This window comes from Vipera ursinii, assembly GCF_947247035.1.
Source record: "Vipera ursinii genome assembly, chromosome: 3".
Taxonomy (NCBI): domain Eukaryota; kingdom Metazoa; phylum Chordata; class Lepidosauria; order Squamata; family Viperidae; genus Vipera; species Vipera ursinii.
In genome coordinates, this window is record NC_139516.1 from 200,524,609 (window position 1) to 200,544,483 (window position 19,875).

Sequence of the window (19,875 nt, forward strand, 5' to 3'; positions counted from 1 at the left end):
GAGGAATTTTCCAAAACTGTCCCAAGAAGAACCTCAAATTTGACTTTTCCACCTATTACCCTGAAGGAAAGTTAAGTGCAGTGACTTGAAATAGAGGCAGTAGAGAGACAATTAGGATCAGCAAAGGAAGTACCCCCATACTCAACCAGGTACAGGTAATCCTCGACTTACAATCGGTTGCTTAGTGACCATTCGAAGTTACAATCCACATTTATGACCATTTGCAATGTCCTGCAGTCGTGTGACTGCAAATTATGACTTTTTTTTTTAAACCCAAACTTGACACTTACTTCTCGTTACCAGCAAAAAAAACCCCTCCCATTGCAAACAGTAGGTTTGCTTAATGGCTATGTTGTTCACTGAATGGCCGCTTCATTTGCTTAACATTTGACCACAAAACAAGGTAATAAAATTGAGTGTGGCTATGTGATGACCAGCGTGGGTTATGACTATAATTCCAGGCTCAATTATGGTTGTAAGTTGAGGACTATCTGTATATGCATAGAAGTCTAAATTATATACATTTGCTGAGCTTCTAGGTAAACTGGACATAAACAAATACAGAGAAGAGTAATTAAAATAAAGCACAGCGTTTGGCTAAAATAAGTTGTTAAGTATATAGTAACCTAAATGCTGAAGGCTGAAGGAAACTGCAAGGAGATCAAACCAGTCAATCCTAAACGAAATCAACCCTGACCGTCCTTTGCAAGGACAGAGACTGAAACTCAAATACTTTGGCCGTCACATGAGGACTCCTTGGAAAAGACCCCGATGTTGGGAAAGAGGGAAGGCAAAAGAAGAAGGGGACAGCAGAGGAAGAGATGGTTAGAGAGTGTCATGGATGCAATGAACATAAATTTGGGCAGACTCCAAGAGACAGTGGAGGACAAGGGGGCTTGGCGTGCTATGTTCCACGGGGCTGCAAAGAGTCGGACATGACTTAGCATCAGAACAACCACCACCACAACACGCTGAAACAAAGTTTCCCATTCTTTTTCCCTGGGTTATTCCTGGAGATGATTCCTGCTGTTTGCCAGAGCTGTTATGGACATGGCAAACCCAAACTCGGGAACAGTAACTCCTTTTTCTAGTTCCCTGGAAATTCCCTATTTCCCCTTTAAAAGAACGATGCTTTTTTCTAACTAGAAGTGGAAAAAATTAAAGCCTATGTGGAAAAAAAAGCATTTGACCTTGAACTTCATTCAGACCAGAATCCAAATTGGATTCAAACTCAGTCCTTGTCTCCATTCAGACTGGCTGAGAGGCTGCTGTATATTGGATCCTGGTTTTATATCCTAGGTTGGGCAACTATGGCTATTTAATAATCTTTGGACTTCAACTCCCAGAATTGCTGAGCCAGCCCTGCTGGGCTCAACAATTTAGGGAGTCCACAGTTTGTAAAGTTGTCACAGTTTCCTGCCCCTGGGCTATCCATACCACCAGTCACTGCAGATGTGTGTTTTTAAGATAGCTAGTTCCTCCTCCTGAATCTTCTTCCTTTCTCTATTCATTTGTTTTGTAGATGCTGTGGAAGGTATAGATGCTCATACAATAAATGGCTACATCATTCATAATCTTGAAAGCAAGGCAGAGGTTGAGATTCCTTACCCTTGCACAACAGCTGGGCAAGTACAGAACGGAAAAACATTTAATCATGGACGTTTCATCATGGGTCTCCGAAGGGTAGCCATGTCAGAACCCAAGTAAGCATAAGGCCACGTGCACAGTTTGCCTTCTGAAGATGCATCCATCTATTTTTCATTTTAAATGTGCTTTTCTTTTATTCATTGCATTTGTGAATCAACTCTACATGGTTTGGGGTTAACCAGAACAAGCACTTTAAACATCAGTTGGTTTGTATACGTTCTATCAATTAAGCTCCTAGAAGTTATTTCATAAACTTTGTTTCGCTGTTTGAGTGACTCGTGTTACAAAACAGGTTATTTCTGTTGAAGCCTAATTTGCTAACCTGATAACAAAGAATAATTTCTCTAAATTGAAAGTAAAATAAACCTTTATATCTTGTTTCCTGTAAGTAAACTGTCAGTCCAGAAAATGGACAGGATTTGAAGAGAGACATAGGATTCAGAGTACAGTTGGATTTGTGCATTGCATCTGTCAGAAGCACCTTAAAGCAGCTGTGTCTTTCCCTGGGTTCGTGTGGTTGCCCTCACACCTGCAGTGCATTCCTGGGAAAGATTTAATTTAACATGTTTCAACAGGTGTTATGTAACTGTTCCAGACACTTAGTTCTCCCTGCAAGTAGCAGTCCTAATATCTAGAAAGGTAACCTTGTTAAATATGGTGGAAAGAAAAAGTGATTTATAGAAAAATCTTTAGAGGATAGGGGCTGACATAGGTTGTCAGACTAGGACAGTATTTCTCAAAGTTGGCCATTTTAGTCCTTCGGGAGAAGGGCGGTATACAAATTAAATTAAACAAATAAATACATAAATTTTAAGAGGTACAGATTTCAGTTCCCAAATTTCCCAGCCATCTGGATAAGGAATTCTGGGAACTGAAGACCACACATCTTAAAATTGCCAAAATTTAGAAACGCGGTCTAGAAGAATGGTATGTTTTGTGCACTATAGGAGGACCTGAATGGGGACACATCATCTTGAAAAAGGTCTATTTAGATCAGACCTGGGCATTTTATGGGCCGCAGGCCACATCTGGCCTGTGGGCAGTCCGTATGGCCTGCAGGGGCAGCGGTTGTGGAGGTTGAGCACCAGGGCAGTATTGGAGCGGGAATTGATGCAGCATGAGGGGCGGGGCATCAGCAATGGGGGTGGGCTGGAGGCAACAGCTGTTCCAATTTCTTATTGGCCCCATGGGAAAATTAATTGCCCCCCTCTGATTTAGGTGATTCCTAGAACATACCAACCTGACAGCACATATTCCCTGTCCCCAGATTTTCTTAAAACTATTTTCTTTCACTGTTGACCATTTTAACATCCTCTTCATTTTTCCCCCTACAGAAGTCCTGTTTTCCTTATAACAGCTGTTTTTGTCTAAGATTGAATATAATTGCATGTGTTTTTAATTATAAAATACTTTGTATGAAAATGAAAATCAAATGTGTAGAAAAAGAGGGGTACAGAGAGAATGAATGGATTTTTGTGGTTCACAGATTTCCCTGTTCCTAACCTAGCAAGTGAAACAGAGATGCCCATTTTAGTTACAACTCAATAAAATGTATACCGTGTATGTATTCTTTCAATGTGTTTTTTTTTCCAGTGCAAAATTTATTGAGGGGACAGTGATACAATTGCTTGAAAAAGATGAATGTGTAACTGGAATTGTATACAAAGATAAAGAAACTGGTGATACAAAGGTGAGATTCTCCAGCAGTTCTGGTTATTCCAGTGTTCTAGGATACTATTGTCAGTTTAAAACAAGTTGCAATTCTTTTCAGATAGCTTATTACAGTGATGGTGAATGTATGACACACATGTCAAAGGTGACATGCCAGTGTTTTGGGTGACACGCCAGCATGCACCAGCAGCCAACAATAACAATTCTGAAAGCACATCCAATTTGAGCATGATTTTTAGGCGGCCATGTGAGAATGGGGCACGGTCTTGTGCAGCTTCTGGACTGTGCGGAAGTCCTGTGAGAGGCCTATGTGCTCAAGGAGCTTTCAGACCCTCTGAAAATTGCAGTTGAATGGACTTTTGTGCAGTTTTTGGACGCTGCAGAGACCGCAAAAGAGCATTCTCTGAAGCCACTTCAAGAACATAAGCCTTGGGCGATCCATTTTGAATGGCAGCCATGGTACTAGAGCTGTTCGAGGCCTCGGACTCTACTTCGGGCCCAGGCTTGGCACTGTCGCTGATTACCGCTGTTCAGAGCAGCCTATAAGGGGAGAAGATAGAGTTGTTCTGTTTTCCTTGTGCGTTTGTATGAGACGTGCCAAGAAAGTCAGATTAAGCATTTTCTGAATTTTTGACATGGTGAGCCCAAAACGTTTACCATTATTGGCTTAGTAAAATAATAGAAATATAAACCATATTTTGAATTAGGCTATGGGGTACATAACCTCCAATGGAATCATTGTTAGGGCACAGAGTGTGGATGTCAAGATGTGTGCAAGGCGTAGATTGAGGAATATAAAGATTTATGAGAAAATCACAGGTGAGAAGAATTCAGTTTAGAATGAAACATTCAAAAATTATTCCTTCGTGTCTGCCTCACATGCTTCTTTGCATTTCAGGTTGGCCTGTTAAAACCAGTAAGGTACAAGCAGTCTTCAACTTACGACCTTGCCCCCCCCTTGCAGTCACATGATTATATTTTGGGCATTCAGCAATTAGCCCACATTTATGGCTGTTTGCAGCATCCTGAAGTCAAATGACTGTGATTTATGATGTTTTTTTGGGCAAAAAGCACCCATTGCAAAAAATGGATTTGCTTAATGACTGCCACAATAGCTTGACAACTGGAGAGAGATATATAATGACTATTGCAAAAAAAGCTCATAAAATCAAGTATGGTCACATGTTGACCCACTTAACACCTACCATGACCTGCGACTGTAATTATGGGCTCAATTTTAGTTAAAGTTAAGGACTACCTGTAACAGGAGCAAAATAGTTAAGCCCTTGCTAATTGGACCGTCATTGCTTTTAAACTGCCAGAGGCTGCTGGGAAAATCTACAATACTGTGAGTTAAGAAGGAGGTGGGTGGAGGAACAAAGTAGATGAGCCCTTGCTGATTGGCCCTTCATTGCTTCATCATATAACTAAAAGTCGAAAACAGCGGTGGTACATTCAGGGCAAGTGCATCTGAGATTCCTTTCATCTCAGCATGTCTGGCTTAGCTCAGTGCAACACTTGTTTTGCAGCTGTCGTTTGCAGTACCCTTTTCAAACTGGGAAACTGTCCTATCTGTACACAAATCACTAGTCTACAAGGACAGATTATTTATCTAGGGTCTGTAATCTCTGCTCTTCAGGTAGAAATTAGGTGTCCAGTTCAGCCCTTCTACTCTATTCAGCCTCCACGCTATCAGCTCCCTCTACCACAAAGATTCTGCAGGAGAAGGGCAATGTGGACAGCCGTGGGATCTGGCAGGGTGAGAGCTGTGAACCATAAACACAAAAGCTTTCGCTGTGTCCCTGCATAACAGATACAGTGCCCTTGCAGACCTTAATAGGGACATTAAAGAAACAGGTCAAGGTAGTTGTGATGATAACTCAAATAAACAGGGGACTAAGGTCCGAGATGAAAAACTTCTTTTTGACAGGGAGAAGTGGGAATCAGGTATTACACACCAGTCATGCAAAAGGAGAAAGGTACCCATAAAGAGAATCCACCTTCTAATTGGTGATTCAGTTATAAGGGATGTAAATTTAGGAAAGGATACAGAGGTTTCAAAAGAGGTCAGGTGTCTTCCAGGTGCTACTGCCAGTAGGGACAAGAATCGTATTTTCAAAGTAGTCAAGAATGCCAGCAATGACTGTGATGTGGATGCCTTGGTGGAGCAGTGGGCTAATGCCTCCTTAAGTAACACCAGCTGCCTGCAATTAGTGCAGGTTCGCATCCCACCAGGCTCAAGGTTGACTCAGCCTTCCATCCTTCCGAGGTAGGTAAAATGAGGACCCAGATTGTTGGGGGCAATAAGCTGACTTTGTAATAATGCCGCTTGGGGGGGTGTATGAAAGCCCTAATAAGCAGGCATATACATAGAATAAAGGCTACTGCTAAGCTTGTAAGCCGCCCTGAGTCTTCGGAGAAGGGCGGGATATAAATGGAATTAAAATAAAAAAATAAAAATTGTACATCTTGGCACTAACGATCTGTCCCAGAAGGATGTACTCTCTGTGCAGAATGATTTCCAGAGCTTGGGGCAGGAACTCAGCAGAATAGGCTGTAGGCTCACGTTTTCAGAGCTTTTACCAGTGTATAAGGAGCAAAATGGAAAAGGCCAGCATATAGCAGAATTCAATATGTGGCTAAAGGAGTGGTGTAAAGAAGAAGACTTTGGTTATATTAGTCACGATGTCTGTAGCTGGTCCAATGAAAAAATGTACAAAAGAGACGGTTTGCATCCATCCAAGAAAGGGACTGAGTTACTTGGCAATAAATTCACAGCTTTTCTGAAGGAATATTTAAACTAAACAACGGGGACAGTGAGTTAATTGATACAGAACATCACTGTCCCCGGCAATCTGAGAAAATAGGGGAACTCAGGCACCACACAAGTTATGTAGCAAGTAAACACAGGGTCAGTCATAAAGGATTCAAATGTCTATATACCAATGCACAGAGTATGAACAGTAAGCAGGGTGAACTATAAATTCAGGTAAATGAGGGCAGATATGATACTGTTGCCATTACGGAAACATGGTGGGACGAAACCCACAAATGAAACACACAGCTAGAGGTATTTAAATTATTTAAAAGAAACAGACCAAACAAAAGAGGAGATGGAGTTGCTCTCTATATAAGAAATAACTTTATCTGTACAGAAATAGAGCACAACAATGATGAAAACTGTAAACTTGAATGCATTTGGGTCAATATAAAAGGGGGGGGGGAAGAAATGACATTGCCATAGGTGTATACTATAGGCCACCCAACCAAACAGAGGAAATAGATGAACTTCTTGCTAGTCAGCTAACTAAGGTATGTAGGAAGCACATCACAATAGTAATGGGGGACTTTAATTACCCTGACATCAACTGGGAGACAAACTCTGCACCAAGTGGAAGATCAAACAGATTCCTGACAAACCTAGCAGACAACTTTGTCTCCCAAAAACTAGAGAAGGGAACTAGGGGATTAGCCATATTGGATTTAATTCTCACTAACAGAGATGAAATGATAGAAGGTGTTGAAGCCACAGGAACCTTGCGGGGAAGTGATCATGCAATATTGGAATTCAACATTCTGGAAGCACAAGCAATAGAACACAGTCAAATTAGAGTCTTGGACTTTAAAAGAGCTAATTTCAATAAACTTAGAGAGGGCTTGGGAAGGATTCCATGGATGAGAATTCTAAAGGGGAAAACAACTCAAGAAGCTTGGGAAATTTTGAAAAGTGAGATAATAAAGGCCCAGTCTAGCACAATACCAACAAAGAAGAAAAATAACAGCTCTCAAAAGAAACCAGCATGGCTGCATAAAGAACTCTGATAAATTGAAAGATAAAAAGGACAAGTATAGAAAGTGGAAAGAGGGGCACATAACAAGAAGGGCACATAACTAAGCCAAAATATCAGCAAATAGCCCGTGCCTGCAAAGATGAAGTGAAGAAAGCTAACGCTCAAAATGAACTAAGGCTTGTGACCAAAGTCAAAAATAATAAAAAAAGCTTCTTTCAACATGTAAAAAACAAGAAAAAAGTTAAGGAAATGATTGGTCCGTTAGTGGGGGAAAGTGGCAAGAAGGTGACAAGCAACAGGGAGAAAGCAGAACTATTTAACTTGTTTTTTGCATCTGTCTTTACACAAAGGGAAAAAACAGTCCAACCTATCAAAAACAGTGCCATAAAAAATAGAATAGAAACACAAGATAGGGAAGAAAATGGTAAGTGAGCACCTGTCCAGCCTAGACAAGTTCAAATCACCAGGACCAGACGGATTACACCCCAAGGTTCTCAAGGAACTGGCAGACGTGATCTCAGAACCACTGAACTATATTTTTCAAAGATCCTGGAGCACTGGGGAACTACCAGAGGACTGGAAGAGAGCTGATGTAGTTCCCATCTTCAAAAAAGGAAAAAAAATGGATCCAGGTAATTATAGACCTATCAGCCTGACCTCAATACCTGGGAAGATTCTGGAAAAGATAAACAATGACTCAGCGAGCACCTAGAGGTAAACAAAGTCATTACTAAAAGCCAACATGGGTTTGTCAAAAACAGATCATGCCAGACAAAGCTTATTGCATTCTTTGATCAGGTGACAAAATTAGTGGACCAGAGGAATGCTGTGGATATAATTTACTTGGACTTCAGTAAGGCATTTGATAGAAAAATGTGGGTTAGACAGCATCACCACCAGATGGATTCGTAGCAGACTGACAGGCCGTACTCAGCGTGTGGTCCTCAATGGAACTGCGTCTACATGGAAGGAAGTGTGTAGTGGGGTGCCCCAGGGCTCTGTTCTGGGCCCAGTGCTCTTCAACATCTTCATCAACAATTTGGATGAGGGGATAGATGGGGAACTGATAAATTTGCAGACGACAATAAGCAGGCAGGAATAGCAAATACTCCAGAAGACAGGCTTAAGATACAGGAGGATCTGGACAGACTTGAACACTGGGCGCTATCTAACAAAATGAAATTCAATGGTGAAAAAAGTAAGGTTCTACATTTAGGCAGGAAAAACCAAATGCACAGGTATAGTATAGGTGGTACCTTGCTCAATAGTAGTTACTGTGGTATGGATCTTGGAGTCCTAGTGGAGAAATACTTAAATATGAGCCAGCAGTGTGCTGCAGCTGCCAAAAAAGCCAACACAGTGCTAGGCTGCATTAACAGAGGGATAGAATCAAGATCACGTGAAGTACTAATACCACTATACAATGCCTTGGTAAGGCCACACCTGGAATACTGCATCCAGTTTTGGTCACCACGATGTAAAAAAGATGTTGAGACTCTAGAAAGAGTACAGAGAAGAGCAACAAAGATGATTGGGGGACTGGAGGCTAAAACATATACATGATAGCAGTGTTCCAATACCTCAGGGGCTGCCCCAAAGAACAGGGAGTCCAGCTATTATCCAAAGCGCCCAAAGGCAGGACAAGAAGCAACGGATGGAAACTAGTCAAGGAGAGAAGCAACCTAGAACTAAGGAGAAACTTCCTGACAGTTAGAATAATTAACCAGTGGAACAACCTGCTTCCAGAAGCGGTGAATGCTCCAACACTGGAAGTTTTTAAGAAGAGACTGGACAGCCATTTGTCTGAAATGGTATAGGGTTTCCTGCCTCAGCAGGGGGTTGGACTAGATGATTTCCAAGGTCCCCTCCAACTACTACTACTAGTAATTATAATTCTTATTCTTCTTATATTGTGATAATCATCGTCATTTGCATATTAAAAAGGTGTGGGGTTGCATTATAAGGTTCTGCAGCCATCTTACCAATTTTGATTTTGTTTTGAATTATATTGTCAAACTTTAAATCAACACAAATAATTTAGTCCCTATTTAGTTCATTTATTTGTTTTCCAGGAACTCCATGCACCCTTAACGGTGGTTGCTGATGGTCTGTTTTCCAAGTTTCGAAAAAATCTTATCCCCAGCAAAGTTAAAGTCCCTTCCCATTTTGTAGGATGCATTTTGAAGGTAAGTGGCTCCATAAAACATGAAGGATAGTATTATCAGATTTGGATGCTTGCGGTTATTACCAAAGAATAGCATTTCAGGTGTTATCTCCACCCAGTCAGGCAAATAATTTCTAATAGCATCATAAGTTACTGTTGTTGCCCCGTTGCTTATGCATTTTCTTTAAAGCAGTTTAATCCTGCTCTTCAACCCCAGAGTTTCCCAAACTGGCCTGCAAAGAACCATCTTCAGGCATTAGTTGGAAGGAAACAAATTACAAAGGGGAGAAAACATACAGCTCAGTGAAATGACTTCAATCTGATGATGGTTGTGGTAGAGCCTGTTGGATTTGAATTTTCAGCCTTGTTGAAAGTCTTTGAGCCTTGGGTTATTTGTCAGCTGAAAATTCCTCATTGCAGTCAAGGCATAGAGCAGGAGGGTGCCGGGAATTCTTCTTTAATAATTTTTTTTTCTTTATCTATAAAGAATTCTCCTCAGTTTAAAGCCAATTACGCCGAGCTTGTTTTGGGAAATCCTAGCCCAGTGCTTATCTACCAGATTTCTTCCACTGAAACTCGAGTTCTTGTTGACATTAGAGGTGAAGTGCCAAAACATCTCAAGGAATACATGGTTGAAAAGATTTATCCACAGCTACCAGGTCAGAACCTGTGCATGGGGGTCTTAATATTTTTACTTATGACCACAGTGGGGCCAGGAACTTCCATTGGTTTCTCAGAGCAGTTGAGTGAGTTGCATCCGATATTACAACTTTTTTTGCTCTGGTTGTTAAAAGAAAATCTCTGTGGTCATTAAGTAAATTGCGTGGTTGTCAAGTGAATCCATTGGTTTTGCATGTTGGAAATCCCCTGGGAAGGTTGCATTGATGATCACAGCGACCGTCATGAGTGTGACAGTCACTTGTAAGTCACTTTTTCATTGCCATCGTAACTGAATGTTTGCTAAATGAATGGTCGTATGTTGAGGACTATTTGTATGTCAGTGACTTGGATAGTAATTTAGGCAGTTGTCTTAAAGCGACCTTGGCTACCTTAAACGAGGAAATTTAAGATGTGTGCACCTCGTAAAACTGTCAAGGTTGAGAAAAGTTGTGTTTCAGCTGAAGCACAAAAGTTGACCGTATCAGGTTCTCGAGAGCGCTTGGTTCTGTTAAGTGTATTTTCTACTGGATCTTGGCCCAAGGGCAAATATTTTGGAACTCATCCTCCACATTTGCTTGTTTTTTTTTTAACAGAACACATTCAAGAGCCTTTCCTAATAGCAGTACAGAATGAACGTCTGAGGGTCATGCCGGCGAGCTTTCTACCACCTTGTCCTGTTAATAAAGGAGGTTTGTAAGCCAAGCAGAGGATGCAGAAAACGTCACTGTCTTAACGCAGGGGTGTTCAACCATGGCAAGATTCAAGGTGCTGGTGATGACCTATAAAGCCCTAAATGGCTTGGGTCCGGGATATTTAAGGGAACACCTGCTGCTGGCATCAAGTTCCCTTCGTCCTGTGCACTCCCACATGGAGGGCCTTCTCAGGGTGCCGCCGGTAAAAGACTGCCGGCAGATAACACCCAGGGGGAGGGCCTTCTCAGTGGGTGCGCCTGCCCTTTGGAACCAGCTGCCCGTGGAGCTTAGGACTGCCCCCGACCTTTGGTCATTCCGCCGGGACCTGAAGACCTGGCTCTTTGAGCTTTCCGGCCCAGGCTGAGAGTTTTTAAATGGGGTTTTATATTTGTTCAGGGATTAAATTTAATTATTTTAACTGTTTTTAACTTTTGTATTGTATGGACGTTTTTAAATACTTTGTAAACCGCCCTGAGTCCTATGGGAAAAGGGCGGTATATAAATTCAATAAACTAACTAACTTAACTTTAAGTCATGTGGACTTCAACTTCCAGAATTCCTCAGCCAGCCATGCTGGGAATTCTGGGAGTTGAAGCCCACAGATCCTAAAGGTGCCAAAGTTGGACACCCTCTGGTCTGATGAAAAGCTTAGGAGCATGGAAGAGATTTGTTTTTCCTCTGGCCAGAACAGAATGCTTCTTATTGGTGCCCTTTCAGCCAAGGGGCTCTTTTTAAAGACTTCTAAAATAAGGTGATTACGTACGTTTGAATCACAAGGTCTGAAACTGGAGCCTACAGAATTATTGGCATGTTTCTTTGCACCTTTTGGCCATTACTAATAAGCTTTCCTTTAGCCTTTAGAGCAATTCTGTTTAGAATTAAGTTGGCATCCTCTCTGTGTGTACCACAGTAAATGTCAGAATATATTTAATAGTAAGCTACAAGTTGGCTTTTCTTGATTAAAGATGCTTTAAAGCAGGGCTTTTCAACCTTTTCACCCACTGTACCACTTTTAGGATATGGCAACATCCGAGTACCACCAGTCACCTAGCAAAGTGTCAAAAACTTGTCAAAAAGGAAAAAAAGTGATGAAGCACAGGTAGTCCTCGACTTACAACAGTTCACCTAGTGACTGTTCGAAGTTACAATGGCACTGAAAAAAGTGCCCCCCAAGCCACAGCCGAGCAAGCCTACCTGCCCGGTGGTGCTTTTCCTCCTGTCAGAGGTTTTCATTGTTGTGAGCATTTCTGTTGAGGATTGGCAGTGGGGGTGGGGTGGGTGTTTGGTTTTTATTCCCCCCCCCTCTGCTGGGTGATTGCATCAGATTTTGGTCCTATCACATGACCCTGGGACACTGTGACTGTCATAAATATGAATCAGTTGCCAAGCATCTGAATGTAAATCACAAGAGCCTGGAGATGCTGCAACATTCCACCTGATTGGTGGTGCTTCTGGGCTCAGCAGAAGTACAAGGATCAGTTGGAGCCTGGCACTGATCCTGGTACTTCCACTGATCCCTGACAGCCCCGAAGAAGCACTGATCCTGGTGCTTTCGCTGAGCCCTGACAGCCCTACAGCTCCATCCATCTCTCGCTCAGGCTTGTGCAGTACTGCCACCAGTTCAGCTCATTCCCCTCCCCCGCTACCGCTTTTGTAGGATGGTCACGTACCACCTGCCGGGTGCCAATGTACCACTGGTTGAAAAGCCCTGCTTTAAAGGTAAAGGTTCCCCCGCACATGCATGCTACTCGTTTCCAACTCTAGGGTCCATCTCCATTTCAAAGCCGAAGAGCCAGCGCTTGTCCGAGGACGTCTCTGTGGTCATGTGGCCAGCATGACTTGACGCCAAAGGCGCATGGAATGCTGTTACCTTCCCACCGGAGTGGTCCCTATTTTTCTACTTGCATTTTTACGTGCTTTCGAACTGCTAGGTTGGCAGAAGCTGGGACGAGTAACAGGCCCTCACTCTGTTACGCGGCACTCGGGATTCGATCTGCCAAACTGCTGACCTTCTGATCGACAAGCTCAGTGTCCTAACCCACTGAGCCACTGCGTCCCTTATGAAGATGCTTTACATATGGTAAAGGCAAAGGAGTTCCTACGGATTAGTAGTCCATTAGTTGTTGCCAACTATTGGGGAGCGGGGTGGGGGGCTCATCTCCGTTTCAAGGCCATTGAGAGAACACTGTCTGAAGATATTTTCATGGTGATTTGGCCAGCAAGACATCACGGAGCAATGTTACTTTCCCATTGAGGTGGTACCTATTTATCTACTCACACTTACCTGCTTTTGAACTGCTAGGTAGGCAGGAGTTGAGGCTAGGATGGGAGCTCACTCCGTCGCGTGGAGCTCAGGTCATGAACCTGGACTGCCAGCTTTCCAGCCAACCAGCCCAACGTCTTAACCGCTGAGCCATCACGCTGCTCTTTTTCAGATTCACAGCCATTTACATGAGTTTGATGCAAACTACCACGAATGAGACAGTGTGCAGTATTTGACAACGCTAAGCAATGACGTACTTCGTCATGAATGACCTTGCAGTTCAATTGACATTTGGAGGGTAGCAGACACCCCCTTCTCCCCATTGAGGATAAAACTGAGGCTTGCTTGTAGTTTTATCCTCCAGTCACTAACAATTTGCACGGAAGGCTTTAAACGAGCCTTGTGACCATTTAAATCGCATCCCCCCAAAAGTTCATCTGTGGAGTTTTGATGTTAGGACTCTTTTCCCTTTTAGGAGTCATCCTCCTAGGAGATGCTTACAACATTAGGCATCCTCTGACAGGCGGAGGAATGAGCGTTGCTCTGAATGATATCAAGATCTGGAGACGTTTGCTACAGACCATTCCGGACCTGAATGAAGACTCTGCTCTACTGCAAGTAAGATGCATATATTTTTCTTTCGGAAAGAATTGATGGTCTCTTAAGTTTCTTTTATACAATTTCAAGTACGCGTGCTATTTTATATTTGAAATCTTTTTTATTATCACCTGATTTAATCTGTTGTAAAAATTTTTTTTTTTTTTTTGCAGGCCAAAAAGACCTTCTACTGGACAAGAAAGAAGTCTCATTCCTTTGTTGTGAATGTTCTTGCTCAGGCGCTTTATGAACTGTTCGCTGCAACGGATGGTACGTGCTTGTTCGGAGATGCATTTTCTTTCCAGTCTGGTTCTTCTCCTTCTCTTTAGCACAATTTCTGCTTCATCCTTGCTTCTCTTCCTGTTGTCTCCTTCGTTCTTGATTGTTTTTAGGTTGACAAGCTTGAGAAATATTGGACTTAATGGTTTAGGTTAACTGACTTTCTGCAGATCAGGCTGCTCCTCCCTAATTCCCATCTGATATATGACCCTTGTGACATTTTTCTCCCAAGCTCCTTCCTCCATAGCCAGTCCTCTTTACAGTTAATCAAATAATTATTCACTTCCTGTACACCTACTCATTTTTATGTTGTAAGAAATCTCACTCTATATATCTGTATATATGTCTGTCTGTGTATGTATGTATGTATGTCTATATGTGTATATATCTATGTGTATATGTATGTGTACACATATATATACATACAAAATATACACATACATGTACACACACACACACACACACACACACACACACACAAAGGTAGTCCTCGACGTACGACCACAATCTAGCCCAAACGTTTATGTTGCTGAGACATTTGTTAAGTGAATTTTGCCCCCATTTTATGACATTTCTTGCCACAGTTGTTAAGCGAATCATATTTATGACAGTCATTAAGTGAATCTTACCGATTGACTTTGCTTATCAGAAGGTCACAAAAGGGATCACATGACTTTGGGTCACTGCAACTGTCATAAATATGGGCCAGTGGCCAAGTATGCTGAATTTTTATCACATGACCATGGGGATGCTGCAAAAGTTGTAACTGTGAAAAACAGTCATACGTTACTTTTTTCAGTGCTGTTGTAACTTTGAACAGTCACTAAATGAACTGTTGTAAATCAAGGACTACCTGTATATATAAATTTGATGAATCTTATTTTCTGGTTGATTACTTATCCTGCCCCATTTCTGGCCACAGAATACTAGGCCTCTAGGCCTGGGGCTCAGAACATGGAGGATGACTGCAAAGGGTGCGGGCGGATCCCTGCAGCTCCTGGAAGTGGGGGGACCCGCCGGCCGGGCTGGACCTTGTGATGAAAAAATAAGACATTCCCCGAAAATAAGCCCTAGTGGGTCTTTTGGACCGAAAATAAATATAAGACCCAGGCTTATTTTCGGGGAAACACGGCAGCCCTGATGATATTACCTAGTTAGGGTAATGAAACGCCTGCAAGAAAACAAGCAAGCAAGCAGTGATCCCACAGTTCAACCCTGAGCTACAAATATTCTCCTTCACATGTTACTGACTGCACACTGCAACGTCTCCCCCAAAAGTTGCTGCTGTTGTCGTGATGTCAATTCCATCTGGTAAATATTTTGTCCCCCTACTTTGAGGGTGTGTGTGTGTGTAAGACTTTAAAGGGAACATTAGAGGCAAATATGTGCTGTCGTGCTGCAACTTTTCATTTTCTGATTTGGCCTGGCCTTTCTGCTAAGGTGATGTCATGTTACATTTCTTTTGACAGATTCTCTGCGCAAGTTAAGGAGAGCCTGCTTTCTTTATTTCAAGCTTGGGGGCAGGTGTCTGTCTGGTCCAGTTGGATTACTTTCCATGTAAGTTGGGGTAGTTTCCCCCCACCCCACCCCCAGTGGTGGTTCAAACTTGTTATTGGCAGCAATTGTAGATAGCATAGCCCATGACTTGCCTTAGGAGCCTTTAGAGAGAGGGACACGTGGAGGGAAATGATGATTTCTCTGGCTAGCCCAGGGGTAGGCAACCTTGCTTCTTTTATGACTCATGGACTTCAACTCCTGGCTCAGGAATTCTGGGAGTTGAAGTCCATGAGTCATCAAAGAGCCAAGGTTGCCTACCCCTGGGCTAGACAATTAGGGTAAACAATCCAAGTCATACACCACATTTTATTTAATCATTATTAAGAGAGCGTACGCCCCAGAGACAAATTCCTTCTGCGTCCAATCACATTTGGCCAATAAAGAATATTCTATTTCATATTCTGCTCTATAAAAGAAAATAGTAAAGCGAGAAAGAAGAACTCAGCAGGAAAAAGTAGGATTTCAGGAAGTTGAAGAATGGAAATGACCAAAGTGAGCTTATTGAACAGTCAGAAACTAGTAACTTGTTACACGACTCCTCTATTGAATTATCCTGTATTTTAAAGAAAGTTTATATGGAAAAGCAGAGAAAACTGACACTGTAAAAAGTTACATGGATTCTCAGCTTTCTGTGGAAAAGTTTAAAGGGAGAAAAAAGCAATATTAGTCTGCTAAATATGTTTAGTAATTTAAATATTCTATTTAATTAATATTTAGCTAAACCGACTATTTAAAGTATTCTAGTATCCTGCCATTTGAGTGGATGGTCTTTTCACAGTTTCTAGTATTTTGCTCACAAAATATATGTTCCTCGTGGTTTATTTCTACCAAATCTTTCTTTTACAGTTTGTCTCCAAAGCCCATTGTCCTGATCGGCCACTTCTTCGCCGTGGCCCTCTACGCCACTTACTTTTGTTTCAAATCCGAGTCGTGGATCACCAAACCACGGGCCATTTTCAGCAGCCTCGCAGTGATGTACCGAGCTTGCTCCGTCATAGTCCCGCTTATCTATTCTGAAATGAAATACCTCACCTACTGAATAGAGAGGGGCAAAGAGGCAGGAAGGAGGTGCCCTGTCTCTTATTAAGTCGAAAAGACAACAGCAGCGACAAAGCTGTTGGCCCGAGATCTTGCGGCTGGCGGCGCTTTGAGGTTTATAAGCACATAGATAATCTTGTCAAACAAGGGTATGTTGGAAAAAAAACAAAACGCCAAAACATTTTAATCCAAGGGAGAAGGGAGGTCACAACAGCTACTTCTGAGAGCAAGTGTCTAGCTAGCATAATTAGGGGATGGGGGGTTATTGGCAGATTCCCTTTCCTTGCCCCCTCGGACTTTTGCACCCAGGACTTACAGAAGAAGTTAATGACATTTCTAGAGCCACTGGTCTGAACTACGAGTGTATGTCCAGAGATCACAGCTTAGAAACCTCCCAGACTGCACTTTTTCCCCCCCTAGTCCTACAGAATTTGCTTTTATTTCCTCCCTCCCTGACCAAGCTGCTCTTCTTCTATTTCCTCCTACTTTGGGGGAGGGGGGGGAAGAAGCAGGAGTTTGTTCATCCAATTAATAGGGACTCACCAACAACAGCAATCATAGTTCTCCTGCCAGGATGTGACAAATCTAAAATGGATGGTGTTGGCTTAGGTTGGCACAGTAAACCAAGCATGGCCACAGGTAAAACCCGGCTTATTTAAATGACCTTCCAAACCAAATTCACTTTGTAGAGACAAACGGGAAAAAGTATTCTCCCTAGCCTTGCTTTTTTTTAAAAAAAAAAATGTAAGATTTTATTGATTGATGGAGGAATGCTTGTTGAGCTTCCGCTGTAGCCTGAAATGATACAGCCCAGGGCGTGCCACTTTCAGGGAAGAACTAAGCCAATACTGAGATTTAATATGTAAGGACTGCAAGGAATTTTAGATGCCTTCAGATTGCCGGCTTCATTAGAACGGAAAGGTTAGAGCTAGGGAACCTATGGTCCTCAAGGGGCTGTACTAGAGCTTTCATAAATAAGCGGTGGCTGGGGCTGATGGAGCTTGGAATCACAGCATCTCATTAAGGCAAGGTGGATTGCAGAGGAGGAATTAGTGCAGAGGGAGTAAGATGTCTGCATGGCACTGTCTCCATTCGTTGGATTTCTAGGAGAGTCAAGTATCACGATGAACGGAAAGATTTAGCTACTGGGTATACTGAGATGAACAGGGTATGTGCCTGTGTTCACATACATAAAACACACGTACACACACACACACGTTTGTCTATGTTGCCTTGTACAAATAAGGTTTCTAAGAGATACTTGCAAGAACCCTTTTCAGCTATTATAACAGAGATAGCTAAAATGGCAGTATAGGTGGCACTGCTTTGTTACACTGATAAATGAAACTAAGGAGGTCAGCTCAATGAGTTTTTTTTTAAAAAAGCATTCGCAGCTCTCATGTATATTTCTTCACTGATATTTTCTGGTGTTGAGCTTTTCTGTCAAGTAACATGTAAACATATATTCCATGAATATGCTGTTTTTTTCTTTATGTTCTGGCACATACTCTAGGGATTGTTTCCATTTTCTTATCCGTTCAGTTGTAGAAGGAAGGGGAACACTCTTCTCACAGGTCCAAAAGCAGATTTTCTTTTTTTTGGGGGGGGGGGGGAGAAACTAAGAATCTTGCTTTGTTTTTAAATGGGGGACAGGAATAGGCAGCACCAAGAGAAAAATTGATTCAATTAGAATAAAACAAACTAGTAGCGCTATGGTGGTTATCCAAGTTCTTAATGTATGTTTTTGCTGTTGCATTAAAGTGCGACTTTTAACAGGACTTTTTTTTGGGGAGGAGGGGGTGTGAACATCTGTATTCTTGCTGTTATTATTATAGCCCAGAACTTATAATAAATTCTTGCTTTTCTGATCATTTTTGTCAACTCTTAATTTACATTCTCACATTTTATAAACAGTTGCAAATTAGATGTCTGGAAATGGATATGAGGCAGAAAAACCCTACCTTGATTTTGTGTAATGTAAGATGGGACAGAAAAAGTTGGACAGACTTTTTAAGAATTTGTTATTATGTCTTAATATAATATTTAAAGTAGCATTCCTGGAATCCTTGCAGTGTGTTTCCTGACTTAGCGTACCTTGAAAGCCTATCCAAGTTTCTCATCCTATGCTAAACAAAATTGAGAAGGAGTTACCGTATTTTGATATTTTCTGTGTTGTCCAAGTTTTGAAGCTGGGTAATTATATGGAAGGGGCTACCTCAAATTGTGGATGAGAGAGACAACAAACAGGAATATGATGTATTAGCTAAATTAGAAATTTAATTAGCTAAAGTAAAACACGAGAATTAGCAAGTAAAAAATTGTTGAAATAAATATGCTGATTTATGGTCCAGCCTTACCGTTAAGACATTATTTGAATAGCATGGTCCATTACAAGCATGGCCGGTTTATTTGGCTAAGGGGACAATGTAAGCTTGCTGAGACTAGCAGAAGTATATGACAAGATTAGCCTTGGTGGAGCAGTGGGCTAATGCCTCCTTTAAGTAACACCGGCTGCCTGCAATTAGTGCAGGTTCACATCCCACCAGGCTCAAGGTTGACTCAGCCTTCCATCCTTCCGAGGTAGGTAAAATGAGGACCCAGATTGTTGGGGGCAATAAGCTGACTTTGTAATAATGCCGCTGGGGGGGGGGGGCGAAAGCCCTAATAAGCAGGCATATACATAGAATGAAGGCTATTGCTAAGCACATTGATTTGTGCTTCTTAGATTGTAAGCCGCCCTGAGTCTTTGGAGAAGGGTGGGATATAAATGGGATTAAAAAAAAATTGCTGTGACTTCTGGCATTTAACCAGGTAACAGGAGAAAGATAGCATCAGTCTTAATATCAAATAATTCAGTAAGTCAACAAACCCCAGATCAAAGATTTAGCATGCAAGCTTCATTAACTGTATATTGTATACAATTGTATATTAACATTGCATATGTTATTAACAGAGGGACTGAAGATCACATGAAATATTAGTACTACTTTATAATGCCTTGGTTAAGACCACACGTGGAACGTTGCTTCCAATTTTGGTCTCCACAATATAAAAAAAGATGTCGGGAATGTAGAAAGAATGCAGAGAAGAGCAGCAAAGATGATCAGGGGACTGCAGGCTAAAACATATAAAAAACAGTCGCAAGAATTGGGTGTATTTAATGAAAAAGAGGTCTAGGGATGACATGACAGCAATGTTCCAATGTCTAATGTACTGCCACCAAAGAAGCGGAGGTCAACCTATTTTCCAAAATACCTGAAGGAAGCACCAGAAGCACCAGATGGAAACTAATCAAGGAGAGAAGCAACTTAGAACTAAGGAGAAATTTTCTGACAGAACAATTAATCAGTGGAACGGCTTGCCTTCAGAAATTGTGAATGCTCCAACACTGGAAGTTTTCAAGAAGAGTTGGACAGCCATTTGTCTGGAATGGTATAAGGCAGGGGTGTCAAACTCAATTTCATTGAGGGCCACATCAGCATTGCGGTTACCCTCGGGGCCGGGTGGGTATGGGCG

At 41.9% G+C, this 19,875-nt stretch overlaps 1 protein-coding gene across 3 annotated transcripts in view; it reads left to right on the top strand.

The window, feature by feature from the left end:
* The window catches only part of SQLE (squalene epoxidase), a 29,569-nt gene extending 11,359 nt beyond the window's left edge, over positions 1 to 18,210 (top strand). For all 3 annotated transcript variants that reach the window (XM_083360557.1, XM_083360556.1, XM_083360558.1), the window contains exons 4-12: positions 1,523 to 1,703; positions 3,241 to 3,337; positions 9,182 to 9,295; positions 9,761 to 9,932; positions 10,527 to 10,622; positions 13,364 to 13,506; positions 13,659 to 13,755; positions 15,234 to 15,321; positions 16,168 to 18,210. In XM_083360557.1, the coding sequence (XP_083216683.1) occupies positions 1,523 to 1,703; positions 3,241 to 3,337; positions 9,182 to 9,295; positions 9,761 to 9,932; positions 10,527 to 10,622; positions 13,364 to 13,506; positions 13,659 to 13,755; positions 15,234 to 15,321; positions 16,168 to 16,360 (1,181 nt within the window). In that variant the 3' untranslated portion in view covers positions 16,361 to 18,210. The remainder of the gene's footprint in view (positions 1 to 1,522; positions 1,704 to 3,240; positions 3,338 to 9,181; positions 9,296 to 9,760; positions 9,933 to 10,526; positions 10,623 to 13,363; positions 13,507 to 13,658; positions 13,756 to 15,233; positions 15,322 to 16,167) is intronic.
* Positions 18,211 to 19,875: the final 1,665 nt, after the last annotated feature.